At 36.4% G+C, this 18,009-nt stretch overlaps 1 protein-coding gene across 6 annotated transcripts in view; it reads left to right on the top strand.

Annotated features, from left to right (window-relative positions):
• Positions 1-18,009, top strand: part of LOC149072178 (ubiquitin carboxyl-terminal hydrolase 10-like) — a 92,472-nt gene that overhangs the window by 71,865 nt on the left and 2,598 nt on the right. For all 6 annotated transcript variants that reach the window (XM_089246075.1, XM_089246076.1, XM_089246077.1 and 3 more), the window contains 4 exons: positions 2,455-2,547; positions 3,539-3,683; positions 7,356-7,412; positions 16,700-16,869. In XM_089246075.1, coding sequence (XP_089102201.1) covers positions 2,455-2,547; positions 3,539-3,683; positions 7,356-7,412; positions 16,700-16,869 — 465 coding nt within the window. The remainder of the gene's footprint in view (positions 1-2,454; positions 2,548-3,538; positions 3,684-7,355; positions 7,413-16,699; positions 16,870-18,009) is intronic.

Genomic DNA, 18,009 nt, shown 5'->3' with positions numbered 1-18,009 from the left:
AAGCATAATGTAAATTGTAGCCATTATGTCAAATCCGACAAAAATATTTTCGGGGGGGAAAGACAAAATTCGCCAAACAGGCAGCATCACTGCAGCCTTTCGACATCCAAAACTAGTGAAATGCCTCGTATTTGTTTTGACCATATGTCTTGTTGCGTCTGTATGTCTTGTTTCAGTCCCGATGGTGATTGTTTTGTCTGCGAGATTTGAATTTGAGAGTATTAATGGCAGGTAGTTAAACCTGGTTGGCGATGATCAGGGCCGTCTTAAGAGTATCGTGGGCCCTCGTGCCAATTGATTTTTCTGAGGCCCTACCAAACAACTTCTCAAAAATTTCAACCAGATCTCATTTTTGTGAGGCCCCTCTTTGCTTGAGGCCCCCAGGCCATGCCTATGCCTTGAGATGGCACTGGTGATGATTGGTGACTTGGCGCTAATCGGCGATGCCTTGCACTATGTCACATTTTTGAAAGAGGGAAGAAGACTAATTTTTATTTTATTAATAAAAAATTCCTACATTGATTTTCACAAATTCCTTTTATTCATTCATTTTTGTATGAAATTTGAATCCGTTCAAAAACCTCCCTAATTCTCATTCTTCAGTTTTCAGCTATGCTATGTATACGTACCTTAAAATTGATGCCTTATAATTCAGATCACAGATGACATTTGAATGTAATCTTGAACTCGCATTATTGTTTATATTGAATGTAATATTTTTTCCAAGTAGTTTCTTTACAACTTGCTATTTAGGTTTCCATATGACAATTTGGTAAGTATCCCTTTGGTTTTGTGGATTTAGAAAATTTTCATTAGTGGATAACCCTCATCAACTGTTTTGTCACTGTTCAAACTATGTCATTAGCAACAGGATTCATATTAAGATGTAAGCCTCAAAATGTGTATCAAAATACAGGGTGTCCAGATCAAATGTCCCTAATTTTAAAAATTAATTAAAGATGTCACATAAGGTGCTGATATTAGAAAAAATTTTCTGCTGAAAGTTTGACGACAAATTTTCTGAAAGCATCATTACATATGCTGTCATTGTTATGAGTAGGCCCAAGATTTTTATGCTCTAAAAGCTTCTAAAAAATGCTCGATAAAATACACATTTATACTCTTAAAAAACTGTAAATATGCCCTAAAAAAGTTTTCATTCCTATCGCAAATAACATTAGTTTTAGCAAAATAATATGATAATGAGAAGTGTTGATGCTATCTAAATTATTTTGTATCATTACTTATTGTATGAACAGAAATTCTGTGTTTTACTAACTAATCTCATCGAGCAGCAAGTTTTTCCCTACAAATGCAGAATTAATGTGCTACTATCTGTAGGTAAAAATACTTGGCCAAGTAGTGTATGCAGCTTTAGAAAAACACAAAATTAAAAAATAAATAATCCTTTTTATTTGATAAAAACTCTCAAATTTCCCACAAGCACTGAAAAAAATCCCCCCCCCCTATTTACCAATTTTAGCAAATTTTCCCTACGAGTTACCGGCACAGATTCAGATGATTAATCTACTTACACACACACCAGTGTCATTGAAGGGCTAGTATTTTTATGCGCTAATAAATCAGTGTCATTGCTGATTGGTTGAAAAACCTGAATTTCAGAATTTTATACCAATGAGCAACGACGTTCCATTTTTATGGCATGAAAATACTAGCCTCAAGCTCTCATCAGAATCTGGAACTGCAAAAACCAGTCTGAAGCAGGATTGTAAAGGAAAAAATTTACTTTTTATCAAATCATGAAATATGCAAAATATGCCTAAAAATTTTAAAATATGCTGTCATGTAAAAATAGCGAAATATTTAAAAAATAAAAAAATATATGAAGACACAGAAATCTGAGTCATAGTTATAAGCAAACAAAGAGAAAAATGGTGTCACCCTAGGAGAAGGTGCAAATTGCTCTGTGGAAATGTTAGCTATTATTGACAGTGGTCCTGATTTCCTCTAAGATCATTTTTTCAAATGAAGCAACATTATATGTGTCAGAGTTAATAATCACAACTGCGAAGTTTGGGGCTCAGAAAATCCCTTTGTAATTTTTGAAGGGGAAAGAAACTAGTTGTGCAAGCTCTCACGTAATATGGTCATTAGACCATTTTTCATCCCTGTTACTAAAGAAGCACATGTGGAAGTCCACTGATTTTTTTTTAATAAAAACTTTTTGAACGTTCCTTTCTATCAACATATTTTTTCATCCTTTCGAACTTCTTGCAAAGAACAGGAACTGCTCAGAAATAGGGACTTTTGAACGTGCATATTGATTTTATGCAAGAGGTTGCACTTCTAAATATTTAGTGCAATTTCTGATAATTTATTCAGTATGAATTAGTATTGATATTACAGTTAATCCTTTAGAATGTTTTTTCCCCATATCATTTCTGAATGTCAATATTGTTTCTGTTCTTAATATTTTTTTTGTTTTTGATCAAGTCTGAAAATGTGTCATCATTAGAAGAAGCACTGGATCAGATGGCTGCAAAAGAGGCCATCCAAGGTTACACTTGCTCTAAAACAAACAAGGAGGTTTGCAGTAGTTATTACATAAGTATAATAACGTTAATGTTATCACTAACTGGTAAATGCGTTTTAGTATATATAGATACCTATTTTTGTTGTGTAAAGGGTTTGAATATTTGATGACATTTTTGTACAAGTTATGATTTTTTTTTTCTTGAGAATGTTGGGGATGAGATGAATGCAAGTTTTCAAAATGTAAAAATGAAAATGGGCATTTTTTGTGCAGCACTTTTTTGAATATGAACAACGCAGCACATGTCTATCAGGAGTGAGAAGAGAAGTAGAAAAAAATATCATATTGCCAAGTATGACCAAAATTACTGAACCCAGGACACATCTGATCCCTTGGGTGCAATAGAAAATATGTTTGTCTTTGAGTTGTTTTGTGCTTGTGTGTTAAATAAATTTAAATAAAAGAAACTCATAGAGAAAAAACATCTTTTTCCCACTCACATTTATTATTGGAAGCGAGCATGTAAATTTTATGGCCTCCTAAACTTCAAGATTTCTGGAGGAAAATATAGTAGAATATTCCAACTATATATATCCAGTAATGTAATATTTCTAGTAAAATATAGTATTCCTGGTAAAATATTCTATGAATGATTCCATACGAGTTCATCAGTCATTAAATAAGATTTTTCCTTCATTCCTAAGCCCAATAAACTTATTTTATTGTCAACAATCTTTATCTAACAGTATCATCTATTAGAAGATAAAATCCAATTAAATAAATAAAATAGTCCAACTATATATAGAAATCTTTGTTTTTTTAATTCAGATATAGTACACATAATTATTTTCATGATTTTATTTTTCATATAGTTCCTATCTGTAAATTATTTTGAAAAACTTGGATAAACATTCATATAAGAATTATCAAAGAATTTTATTCACATACATTTTTTTCTAGCCTTTTAGTTTGTTACATTTAAAAAATGGTAACTCTGCCTTGTACTTAAATAGTTTTATTCCAAGTAATTGTTTTTGTTGATAGGTTGAAGCTTACAGTCAAGTGGTATTGCAGAAACTACCACCAATACTTATTCTTACTTTGAAAAGATTTTTGTACAATGTAAATGGGGGTTGCAAAAAAGCAATGAAGCATACTGAATATCCTATGACTCTTGAGCTGAAAAAAGGTAACTATTTCAATATATATTTGAAGGCTCTTTATATAATTTTTTATGTATTTTATATTAGAAATATACAAACCCAGATCTGCCAACATCTCAAGATTTAAGTGGATGAGACTAGGCTTTTTACCTTTACTCCCACTCTCTGGGGGGGGGGGGGGTTACTAAAAATGTCTCCCTATTTTAGCCAAAAATCAATTTTTCTCGATTTTATTGGAAAAATTACAAGCGTCAACTGCATGTACATCATTTTCTGCATATGCTTTGAGGGGTGAAGAACAAACTCAGGGGCCTGTCCAGATTTTTTTGTTGGGGCCTGTTTTTGTGAAACTTTTCCTTATTTTTGTGAAAAAGGTCATTAATTTTGTTAAAAGCGAAATCTAGTTGATCAATCACAAAAAAAAATTAAATGTCAAATTCATGGTTTCATAATTTTTTTCTGAAGGGTCCATTTTTCAGATTAAGGGCGTCTTTCTCAGATTCAGAATTTTGTGAAGGGTCTGAATAGACCCAAATTTTGGCTGGACAAGACCCCTGAAGCTAGTTGCCAGATCACATGCCAAAAATAGTGCAGCACTTCACAGATGGACAGCGTTTGTCTATTAAAAAACTGGTTCTTCTGTGGAAAAGAGCACTCGTCTGACAACTAGTTGTGCATCCAATCAACTTCTGCATATGGTGATTTCATGCTCGTCCGGCATTGGCCTGAAAACTTTTTTTTAAAATTATTATGCAAGATGTTTCAAAAACCAGTTTGCCCAGCTCATACAAACTTTGCACTCACGAGAGTGCTAGATTCAGTGTATGTAGATGCTTTCTCCCCCACATTTTATTACAGTTCTTTCACGCCTTCAGAATCACCCGCAGTGCGGCTGTCTTCAGCAACACTTTCAAATTGGTTTTTTCGAGGATGAGAGAGATGTCACTTCCTGCTCTCCATATGAAGGTTTTTAACAGCTGGCTGATGCGAAGAGATATATTTATGAAAAAGAGAAAATTCTACTGTCCTTGTGGGGAATCGAACCCACTTCCTCTCTCTTACCGGGAGAGCTCTCAAGGCCAGTAGACTACAAAGGCAGCGAATATCTCAATCTTTCCTTGGAGCTCGTGTGTACTGAACGGAACCGTACATGGACGGTTGGACCTAATTCAGGCCAAAGCTCACAATTGCTGATACTGCCACCAGATGGTGAGGTATCCAAGGATGATGTCACTCTCCGCTATCCATATGAAGGTTTTTAACAGCTGGCTGATGCTAGAGATGTCAGATGAGAATATTCTCAGAGAATGAGAATATTCTGAGAATATTTTCTCCTGGATAAATTTGGAGAATAATTGAGAATATTAATTTTTCTTTTAATTTTTATTTTTACTAATTTTGTTTGTAATATGAAATATAAATCAGTTTTCATTGCCTGAAACATTTGAAACAAAACAATTTTTGGCATAATCATCCACAATGACAACTTTTAGTTCAAGAATACTCTCAGAATATTATTTTGGTCATGATGAGAGATTTTAAAAGTTTGGTTATGAAGATTTTAGAAACCTCAAGATTAAAACTTTAAGAAAATTATTTTAAAATTAGATGAATTTTCAGAAATAAGTTGAAAACAAAAAATTAAACCAAAGGTGATTGATAAAGGAAGGTATTCAAAAAATCACCTTCATTCTAAGAAGATACAGAACTGTTGCTTTTTTGAATGTACATACACTTAAATTCTGTATCACTCATATTTCTTTGATAATACATGTTAATACATATATTCTAGGATGCTCTCTGGAAAGACTTCTATAACTGAAGAATATTCTGAAGGACTATTATTAATAACTTGAGAATAATTCTTTCTATTTCCGATAATATTCCCCAATAATTTATAAATGTAGCCCTTCCAGACAATATTCTCAAGAATATTATATATATATATATAACTATTTTAAATAATAGGAGAATATTCTCAAGTTATTTTAAATATAATTTCCTCCAGAGAATATTCAAGAATATTGAATGATGAAAATATTCTACTCCTTGATGAAAATATTCTACTCCTTGATGAAAATATTCTACTCCTTGATGAAAATATTCTCCTAAAGATTCTTCTCGAGAATTTTACATCTCTAGCTGATGCGAAGATATATTTAAGAAAGTCGGATAAGTTGCCATCTGGTGGCAGTGTCAGCAGTTGTGAGCTTTGGCCTTAATTTGGTCCAACTATCCATGTACGGTCCCGTTCAGTGCATACGAACTCCAAGGAAAGATTGAGATATTAGTTGCCTTTGTAGTCTAGGGCACTCCCAGCAAAAGAGAGGACGTGGGTTCGATTCCCAGCAAGGACAGTAGAATTTTCTTTTTCCTAAATATATCTTCGCATCAGCCAGCTGTTAAAAACTTTCATATAAATTGGTTTTTGTTTGGTTTGCCATAGTACCACGCAGCTGATCTGTATTCTGCTTTGTTTTAGCTACTGCAGTTGCATAGGTTATAGCAGCTACAATGATCTATGGGAACTTTACGTGGCTGCTGTTGTGTGCTAACCAGTTGATATAAAACTGTCACAATATGGTTGTTATTGAAAATAAAACTTGAAGACATTCCAGATAGTATAGAAATTTAAAACAAAATGTACAGTTGCAGTCATCGGAAAGTTGATGAATTCTGATAAGCTCTGTTCATATACAATCTGATATGAAATATGATTTCATATCAGAATTTGGTGCTTTTTCAAGATGAGGCAAATGTTTCACATTATATTCTGCTCAGGGGCACATGTAGGATCTTCCTTGGGGGGGGGGGGGTTACTTTTCTTAAATTGATTTTTTAAATTTTTCAAAAAAAATTTATTGGGTGATGTGGGCTATGGCTAGGGAGACCTCTTACTCTTTGCTGGGGAATGACTGGATTTCTGGGTTTTAAAAGTTGGCTTGCTGCAAACCAATTTAGTGACCATATGACTGTTCAGTGCTTCTCTGCACTGTGGAATTATTGGTTATTTTGAGGCTAAATACAGATTGATTTGTTTTGATATTAGAAATTTGCCATGCATATAATTGAAGTAATTGTCTGGTCTTATAAACTTTCCAAAATATCTTGTTTAGCTCTATGTATGGATTTTGAAGTAAACCATCGGCATGTCAAATTTTGCCGTATTTAAACTGCAGCTGCTTTGCAAATGCATAAGTTATTTTCTACTTAGTTATAATTTGTGTCCTGCATGATATTAATTTGCACTTGAGCCCCATGTTTTGAAAAATTATGAAGCAAAGTATTTTTTTTTTTATTTTAAATTTAAAACTTTGAACCTTTTCTAATTGAATCCTAAGGCAGTGAAATTAACATCTTATGTTAGTTCAATAAGTATGAGATATTTTTCGTAAGAAGTGAATGAACCAACCTGAACCGAATATGTGGGTACCCACTTCATTGAAGTCACTGATAAATCAAATTTTTTTTAGCTTGGACGAAAAAATTAGGAATTAAACGTTTTCTTTTTCTCAATAAGTTCATGGATTTATATGTAGTGTAAAAAAGGTAAGGGATTAAAAAAAGTTATCCCTGCGACAGTATGCTGGTCAATGACAGGTTCTAGTTATTTGTTAAAGATATTTATTATAGTAGAACTACTTTTATGTTTATTTTTCTGATTTCTGCTCTTGGTGGTTTTTTTTTGGGAAATAAAGATTGGATTGCTACTGAAACAAGGCGACGACGACAGCCTGTATATAAACTTTTTGCAGGTAATTAATTAAATACATATTATTTCTTATGCTTGTTCTTATTTCACTAGATTTATTATTAAAAATTCATTATTAATGGCATATAAATGTTGATGTATAATCATCCTTATTACACAAATCCCACATGTCAATAACTTAATGTACAGTTGAATACAATTATAACATACCTTAGATATAACACAGTTTTGGAGTCCCTAATTTTTGGCCCATTCACTTCTATATATTTTTATCTCTGTTATTGTATACTCTGCTTAAAACATACACTTGTAAATATAACATACAGAAAACACTCCCTTAACCTAGAAAATAATTCAAGACACATAACATACTGCAAACAAAATCCTGGAAAAATGAGTCAGACAGAGATGCCATGGACGCGTTATAACGCATCAAATACCCGGAATTTCGGAAAAAGACTCATAAAAATTTTGTTCAGGCGTCCTTTCCTAGTTCTAAGAAGAAGAAAAAGTAGAGAGAAAAATCTCCCCAACTTTTCCTGTGTATCATGATCGCGCGACCTTGAAAAACTACTCTGTACTGTATTGATATACACGCGGGTTGTTGAAAAATAAAGCCGGGTTTTCCTAGGAGCAGGTTTCCTGTGCTGTGCGCAACGTAATTCGCCTAGCGTGACACGCCGTCCACTCACCAATAAGAAAAGCAGCATGACAACGCCAACGTACACTCCCGACGTAAAGCGCCCCACGACAGCTGCAACGTATGTCTTTATCTGCCAATGAACAAAACAGTTCCGAACAACTATTTATTTCTATTATTACAAATTAAAACATTACTTAAGACATCAATTCATGGCAAACCCTTCACTAGTAGGAAAATCGCAAAGTATACTTATGGTGAAGCAACTAGGACGGAAGTGACACTCAGCTATGGTCTTCAAGAAACGATGCTTGACCACAGATGTTGGTAGAGTCACACATAGAACTCGGCGACGAACCCAAGGCGCGACAGAGCCACACTTGGTCTTCACCGATCAAGCAGAAGTAGTCAGATGACGGATATCGTGGCAAACCCAGGGCGTTGATGAGGCGATACTAGATCACGAACACCGGTAGAACCACACAAGGTATTCAGCGATCAAGTGGTGGAGTCCAGTTAACGGATACCTCGATGAACCCAGGGTGTTGACGAAGAAGCATCATTAGATCGCAAACATCAGCGTGCTACACGTGGATTTCAGCGTTCAAGCGGTAAAGTCAAATGGCAGACGTCGTGATGAAGGGGTAGCATCAGATTGTGAAGCCGAGGCGTACACATAACACAAATTTATTAAACATTTTAGCACAAATTACCAAGACACAAATATAAGACAAACTGAACATGCTTCTCTGTGTGAGTCAGCGAGTGATACAGTATATATGAAAGATCTTCGTCAGGAGTTGGGGGGAGGAGAGTTTAGTTTTAGTTCCAGTCTCAAAGTCAAACCAAAACCAAAGATGTTCTTCGTTTTGCGGTAAACAGTGTCCGCCTCAGTACCCCCCTTCCAGTGACTAACGACACAGTCTGACAACATTATTGAATCTGACAGGATAGCGAACCTGTCTTCCGGAACGCGTGAAGCGGTCTGGTGGTTTCGGAAGCACATTAATTTTGGGACTCACTGTATTCGAAATTGTAGTTGTGGCATCCTCATTCACTGTGAATGCAGGTTTGATTCGATCGATACATACATTTGTTGGTTTTCCATCTATCAGAACTTTAAAGTTCTTTTCTTTTCTGCTGATCACCGGAAACGGTCCGGAGTAGGGTGCTTGAAGCGATGTTCTCAACCTGTCATGTCGGATAAATACATGAGAACAGATGTTTAATGCTTTATGTACGAACACATTATTTTTGTTATGAGAGCTTGTTGGCTTCGGTTTTAATGCTCTCATGTGTTGCCTGAGGTTTTCGATGAACATGGACGGATCTTGAATTTTGTCACTCGAATCGTAAAAATCGCCAGGAAGACGCAAGGAAGCACCGTAGACAAGCTCAGCTGGTGTTGCACCTATATCTTCTTTCAGTGCTGAACGAAAACCGAGAAGAATGGTTGGAAGGACTTCTGTCCACTTGGTGGTGTGGTGAGCCATAATTGCAGCTTTTAATGGACGGTGAAAATTTTCGATCAGCCCATTTGCTTTTGGGTTGTACGGTGATGTTCGCCACTTTTCCACACCTAGAAGAGCAGCAAGCTGAGACATTAGTCTTGACTCGAACTGTCTGCCTTGATCAGTTGTTATGCGGTCTGGTGTGCCGAATCGGGCAATCCACTCAGAGTAGATTGTCTTTGCGACTGTTTCAGCGGTAATATCTGAAATCGCATATGCTTCCGGCCAACGTGTTACGCGGTCAATTAAAGTTAAACAATAAGTTTTCCCGTTTGATTCCGGCAAGGGTCCCACAAGATCGCAATGAATATGTTGGAATCGTGCAGTTGGCAGTGAAAATTTTCCTAATTCTGATTTCGTGTGTTTGTGAATTTTAGAACGTTGGCAATCAATGCATTGGCGTGCCCACTCACGAACATCTTTATTCATAGACTGCCAAACGAAACGGTTACGTATAAGGTCAACAGTACTTCTAATACCTGGATGAGAAAGGCAATGTAAGTTTAGGAAAACTTGTTTGCGAAATTTAGCAGTGACATAAGGTCTTACTTTTCCAGTTGAAAGATCGCAATATATTTGAGAATTTGAATTGGGCAATTGAATTAATTTCAATTGCAACCCAGTATTAGTGTCTGAAATGAGTTGTTTCAGTTGTTCGTTTGATTTTTGATCATTACTGAGTTCATCATAATTAAGTGGCTGGGGGACAATAACCTCACTTATGCGCGATAGTGCATCGGCAGCTTCATTTCGCTCACCTTTTAGATACTCGATATCAGTAGTGAATTCTGATATGTAAGAAATCCACCGTGTTTGCTTATTCGAGTAAGTGTCCGTTGCCTTACGAAAAACGTATGTTAATGGACGGTGATCTGTAACAATTTTACAGTTTCTAGCCTCTAGCATGTGTTTAAAAAATTTAACAGACTCGTATATAGCTAATAGTTCACGGTCAAAACTTGAATATTTCATTTGTGTAGGTGTAAGACGTCTTGAAAAGAATCCCAGGGGTTTATATTCTAAATTCTGCATTACACTTAAGGTAGCTCCAATTGAAATTTCGCTAGCATCACAATGAAGTATTAACTTATCTTCATTTTCTGGAAACACTAGCGAAGTAGCGTTTAGCAAAGCTTCTTTTGATTTTTCGAATGAATCTAACAAATTTTTAGACCATGTAATGCGAGATTGATCATTTTTCTTTTTAGACCCTTTTAATAGGTCAGTTAATGGTGCTAGTACTTCAGCAGCATGTGAAATGAATTTCCTATAGAAATTTAGTAACCCCAAGTATTTTCTGAGTTGCACAAGATTTTCTGGACGTGGATAGTTCATTATAGCTTTTACTTTGTCGTCCAAAGGTCGAACACCACCTGCTGATATTTCGTGACCCAGAAAGGAAATTTGTTGTTGACCAAAAACACATTTGGAAGCATTTATGTTTAGTCCATACCTACTAAACCTTTCCAAAACAAGTTCCACGTGCTTAATATGATCATTTTCGTTTTCAGAAAAAATTAAGACATCGTCTAAATAACTGACAGTAAAATCGAGACCTTTCAGTACCTCATTCATAAATCTTTGAAATGTCATTGGTGCACATTTCAGACCAAATGGGAGATATAAAAATTCAAAACTACCAATGGGAGTAGTAACGGCAGTTTTTGGTACATCGGATTCATTTATCGGAATATGATAGTATGCCCTTACTATATCAATTTTGGAAAATATTTTCTTTCCGTGCAGAACATTAGTTATGTCATGTATATGAGGTAATGGGTACCTATCTGGGACAGTTATAGCATTCAAGCGACGATAATCACCACAAATTCGGTACGTTCCATTTGATTTCGGAACTACATGAATTGGAGAAGCCCAAGGTGACTTTGATGGGCGACAAATTCCATTATCAATCAAATATTCAAATTCTTGTTTAACTGCTTGTAATATTTTTGGATGCAGCCTTCTAGGTTTACAGAAAATTGGACTTCCGTTTGTTTCAATAAAATGCTGAGTGTTATGTTTTGGAGGACGGGAAAACTGCGGTATTGGATTTGCCAAAATTGGAAATTGTTCAAAAATTTTATGATATGGTGATTCACCAACAATCAATTTCACTGTGGGTACTGCAGCATTGGACAGTACACCTTTTGTTTGCATGTTAGTGATAGAGTCAATTAATGCTCTATTTTTTAAATCCAACACGAGTCCGAAATGTGTTAAAAAATCAGCACCAATAATAGCAGTATTGACTTTTGCAATGAGGAAAGTCCAACGAAAATTTCGACGAAGCCCTAAATTTAGCTCTAAATGTTTTTTTCCGTATGTTGGAATTTTCGTGTTGTTGGCTGCATAGAGAAAATGTGAAGAACTGTCCTTCACATTGGGTGACACAGGAATGCAAGAGATGTCACTACCCGAATCGATTAAAAAATTACAATTTGTCGCTTTATCATATACGTAAAGTCTACATTTAGTAGGACCTGCTGCTGCACCGGAAAAAGTATGCTGTAACGATGCAGCAGCGTGCTTTAGTTTTTTGATTTATATATGCACGGCTGGTAACACTTTGTTGCTTTCTCACCAAATTTATTATGATAGAAGCATAGTGTTTGTGTACTATTGAAGTTACGATTTCTAAAATTACGGCTGTTGCTTCGGTAGCGAGAATGAGTACGCCCTCTTGAATAATTTTCATTTTTAATTTTCGTTGACAAATCTGCAATTTGAATTTTTAATTGCGATATTTCACTACGCAATTGTGCAATATCAGATTTCACAGAATCTGATGAAGGGCCTGACTGTGAAGAAAGCGCAGAAATACTCGGTATTGGTCGTATTTCGGAAATTTTATCGGCTAGTGTGGCCAACTCAGTTAAATCTGCAGTTGACACTGATAAAATGGCCTGAGAGTTCAAAGGTAACCTTTCCATCCAAATAGTTTTTAGAAAATCTTCAGTTACTGAATTTCCTGCCAGCTCTTTCATTTGTCTCAGTAGAGAGGATGGTTTCTTATCCCCAAGAGTCAATTCAGACAACAGTTTGCGGATTTGTATCGATTTAGAATCTGTAAATTCAGCGATAAGCCTTTTTTTAAGTGCTTCATATTTGTTTTCGGCTGGTGGATTAAGCACCAAGTCTGAAACCGAATGAAGCGAGTCGGCATCTACAGCTGCTAAAACAGTGTTATATTTCGTTATATCGGAAGTTATTTGTGCTACTGCGAAATTAGCTTCCACTTGCACGAACCATAAAGCAATATTATTTATCCACATTGGAGGTAATTTACAAGATACCCTTGCGACCACCGTGGGATCCGTACCGTCATCCATCTCGTAATAACAATAACGAAATAGATGGGGGAAAACGAGGATAAAATTCCAACTATAAAATTATTTTATGCGAACAATATTAGAATTTTACAGGAAAAAAAAAATATATATAAAGGCCGGAAGATTAGCGAAAACAGTAGCTCACCGTGAGAAGATCCCATCATGCCAATGGAAACAGAGGGAAAATAATCCAGAGCTTGGAAATACGACCAAAAAGTTTATTCAGAAGGTTCTGTTCATTTGAGAGTCACCACTGAAGCCGAGGCGTACACATAACACAAATTTATTAAACATTTTAGCACAAATTACCAAGACACAAATATAAGACAACTAAGAATCAGACAAACTGAACATGCTTCTCTGTGTGAGTCAGCGAGTGATACAGTATATATGAAAGATCTTCGTCAGGAGTTGGGGGGAGGAGAGTTTAGTTTTAGTTCCAGTCTCAAAGTCAAACCAAAACCAAAGATGTTCTTCGTTTTGCGGTAAACAGTGTCCGCCTCAGATTGCAGCGTCATATGAGGAAACTATCAGATCACTGCTATTGACCATGCCAGCCAACGCCAGATCGCAGTCGGCAAGATCTATGAAGGTATTAAGGTCGAGAACAGACACCACACATCCCTGAACGCCATTCTTGGAGAGCAACTGACGGGAACTTGCATGACGGGAACATCGGACCAGCCGAGTTGTTCGAATGATTTGAGATTTTAGCGCTACATGAGACTGAAGGCCGATTTGAAGCATGGACATGATTATATATAGCTCTCAAATCACTAAGCATGCAAATGAGGAGTAACGCACATGGGCCCCCATCGACATCGGCGTTCCAAGCGGCAAGTGCGAAAACTAATTTCTCTTTCTTCCTAAAACAGTTCGTGACACGTCGGCACCGAAAACGTCCGTAAGTAACAAGTTTGTTTAGTCGACAGAAAATAATTATAAACATACAGTATATGATAGACATAACACAAACTCAATAATAAAACGTAACACATGCACTACCATTACATCAAGGGTAAAGGTCAGGCGAGCGTCAACAAGGCCATGTTACACAGCGCTTTACGTCGGGCGTGATTGGCCCACTGCTTCTGGAGGAGTCAAATGCGTTGTGCGCCACTCTTTTTGCCGATGTTCTCTTCTCTCTCTCTCTCTCTCATGTTTTTTTTTTTTTTTGCTTCCCTTCAAACCGGAGCATGCAGACGACAGAGTAGCTGATGCCAAGGCCATGTACTAATAGCCGCCCTGATCTGATGCTCTATGCTAGGAAAACACAAACGCGTAGCGTAATTATGTAACACGTTTCTGCCGTCGCAAAATTGTTTAATGCGGTTCACGCTGTGCAATAAACGTGTTCCTAGGAAAATCCGGCTTAAGATGAGGGATATCTAGTTGCTTTCCTGAATGAGGGGCCGTGTACAGAAGTTTCAAATTTCGGATTTTTATTACCCTGCAGATTTTCTCCCTTCTGGTTACCTACAGGAAATTACGGTACTTTCGTGGCTATCGGCCAGTATTTAAAGACCACGTCTCTATGGCGTAAATTCGTCTCGTTCCTACAATATTGTGAATGCACGGTTTTTTTTAAATCGTAAAGGATTGGAACGCCCGTTCAAATTGTAAAACCTTCCCAATATCGTGGAAAAAAACCGAATCTGTAAAAACTCAACCTTGAATATCCAGTTATGTCATCTAGCTGCTATGCGGTAGTCACCATTTCGCATCGCGAAAATCACGGGTGTGTACGCAGAATCGACTTTTGGAGGGGCACCAGAATCAAATTCTTCACAGATAGTATAAAATAAATTATTTTATTCCAATATTTTAATTCTCTACAAAAATATTTTTAATTTTTGATCTGGGGGGGGGGAGGGAGGAAGAGGCCCCTTATAACCTCCCCCAAATTTTGCTTTCGGTGAAAATCCGTGTTTGGAACTTGCGATTGCGCAATGGTAATCGGCTAAAAATGTGATTTTTCTAAATATTTCAAATTTTGAGTTGGCTATTCCTTTGAAAAAAACTTCTGGTTGCCACGGCGATCACACAGACCTACAACACAAATATGCATACATTGAACTTCAAATGCACGCATTACCAGTTTGGAGAATAGATGCAGGGCTACAACTAGGAGGGGCAGGCGGGCCTAGTGTCCTGCGCTCTAGACTATAGGGGGCACCAAATTCACCCTTTATAACTGCTTCTCCTACATTACATGGGTGTGCCAAAATGTGTACTTGGCCCGTTTGTGAAAGTATCTAGTTGCGGCGCTAGATAGATAGCACCACCTACTGAACACAAAACACGCCAAATGCTGGGCATACACACATAAGCACACTGTTAAGTTTCTCCAACACAAATCTGATGTAGCTCCCATATTCAGGTGTGAAAATATGTGGCAGTTAAATGGCAACAGATCAGAATGGTGAACCATCAGGGAAGGAAAATAAAATCATTTTGCCAGGAAAACCAAAGTATGAATAGGGAATCAGAAGATAAGTGTCTGAGAGAGAATCTAATTTGCTTTAAATTTGATCAGAAGATATTGAAAATGCTAAGATATTTTTAACGAAATGTAAAATCAATCGGAAGGGAATTTATACATTGATTAATAGCAAATATATAAGTGTGTGCCTTCAACTGCTAATTAAAGTGGATCCTGCTTATAACGTTTTTCAAAAACCGTTATAAATAGGAAAACACTTTAAACGGGAAATCTTAATGAGAATTACTTATTGTTAGGACCGTGAAAGTAAGTTCATACATTCTGAATGGGAGAAACGTTATAAGCGGGATCAACTGTATATTTGTTCAAGATTTATTACATGTGCGGAATTCCATACATTAAATTCTCAGTGCTAATGAGCTTCTTTTTGCAAGTTTTTCCTACTAGTAGACAATGAAAGTAAATGAACCTGTGGATAGAACATGTTTTGAATGAATGAATTTTATACTTGATTCACAGATACCTTCTTCTCTTACCCGGAACATGACCCACCGCTCAGTCTCAACAAAGAAATATAAGTAGGTGATCAAAAACCTGGGGCATACTGGAAGAAAATTCATAGAGATACCAGTGAATTATGGGGGGGGGGGCATAATTTTTTTTTTGAGAGGGACCCACTTTCACTCAAAAGGACCCAGATTTTTCAAATAACCTGGGTTCCAGGACCCAGGTAAATTAGAGTCCAGTGGCATCTCTGGTCAGAAACGAACTTATTTTTGCAACATATCATTCCTGATCACCAGGTGCAAAATAGTACGATCATGGTTAATGGTCGCTTTGCACCGAAGTGAATCTGTGATTGTCTCTTCAGGTGAAGAAAAATACTTGGAAGTTCAACTACTTCAAATAAGTTCACATATTGTAGTATGGTTTTGCTTTTTTCTTCAAAAAAATTGGTGTTGTACTTGGCCAAAACCAATTTCATTATAAAGAATGTTGATAAGATCAGAAGTGAGTTGAACTTATCAGATTTATTAAGTGGGTAGTAGATTTTTAGAACCATGATACAAATGGGTTAAACAGACTCACTCATTTATGAACTTTGCCATAACTCATAGCATTCAGACCATATATTGCATCTGATGCCATGTTTTATGCTATCATAAAGTGAATAATGGACCTCATTTTACATGCAGTTAGCTGCTTGATCTTTTTACACATTTCCATCACGCAATACAAAAAAGCACATACTGCCATTATGATCCAATTGCTTGTTTGTGTGCAAAGGGTGTCAGTAGATACTATGATATGCAAAATTATGAATTCATGTGTTTATAAAAGATTTTACCAATTTTTTACAATCAGTTAAAAAAAATTACTCCATATGCATTATTTCTGTTCTAGTTGTTTACCATGATGGTGAAGAAGCTGTTAAGGGTCATTATATCTGTGATGCATACTGTCACGGATCTAATGGTTGGATCCGATGTGATGACCGCTCAATCAGCTCAATAACAGCAGCTGATGTTATCTCTCACAGCCCACCAAGAGTTCCATATATACTGTTTTATGAGGTATAAAACAAATCAAGACTTAATGGAAAATTTAAATTATTCAAGTATGCTCTATAAACTGTTTGTTTCTCAACTTTGGAGGATAATGTGGATATGCATTAATAAGAGAATTAAAAATAACATTTCTTATATATAATTTTTTTACCAAGCATTAACCCTTTCACTACCAATTTCAAACCTGAATGGGACATTCATGTCATGAAAAAAAGGGTGGAAATGTAACTTGTCCTTGATAATTTCAGATTGAAATTTATCAGGTTGTAAACAAGTATTAGAAAATTACATTTGGCATAATGAAGATGCATGCATCATCTCACAACTCATAATACATCTCATAGTACAACACTTCAAAACATATATTTTTCAAATGGTTTAGTACTTAATTTGTCTGTTATAACTCATGGTCACTCATTTTGGTTCGAACAACCCACGTTTCTCTTACAAGTTGAATGGTGTCACTATCCCGGATGCAACCAGGATCACCGATTTAGGAATTCTCATTGACGAGCGCCTTAGGTTTACTGAACATTGTTCAGCAGTGGTCAAAAAAGCAAATAGAATACTTGGTCTCATTTTCAAAAAGGTCTCTTCGCGTTCTCCTAAAGTCATTCTTCCGCTTTTCCGAGGCTTAGTTCATCCTGGACTGGAGTATGCTGTAAGGTTTTGGAGACCATACCTGCAGAGGAGGAATAGACTTAGTTGAAGGGATGCAGAGAAGAGCCACATGTTTCTTTGTTGGGACACAGGCTTGAGCTATGGAGAGAGACTTCATTTTTTTGAATATGTTTACATTGGAAGAACATAGGTGTGGGAAGGGTATGACACCAAAGTGTTTAAAATTTTCAAGGGGATGGATAGGATGGGCCATGAAATATTAATATGGTCAATCGACTGCTTTGACAAGGGGCACCAATATCAATTGGTAAGGGGCCATTCAAGTATTACGTAAGCAGATTTTCAGCCATTTTTGACCCCCTCCCCCCTTAATCAGCAAAACACTGACCCCCCTTCCCCCCATCAGCAAACTTTCGTCAGCAGCTTAGAATATTTCATATCTTCAAAAAGGGGTCGTTGACGTAAGCAACCTTCAAACCTCCCTTCCCCCCCCCCCCCTTGTCACCAAAAGTCAGCAAATCCGAA

The sequence above is a fragment of the Pholcus phalangioides genome, unplaced genomic scaffold (genome assembly GCF_987345545.1).
Source record: "Pholcus phalangioides strain wild (caught in Gottingen) unplaced genomic scaffold, Ppha-v1.0 ptg000017l_1, whole genome shotgun sequence".
Taxonomy (NCBI): Eukaryota; Metazoa; Arthropoda; class Arachnida; order Araneae; family Pholcidae; genus Pholcus; species Pholcus phalangioides.
This window is presented reverse-complemented; position numbering and strand designations above follow the sequence as displayed.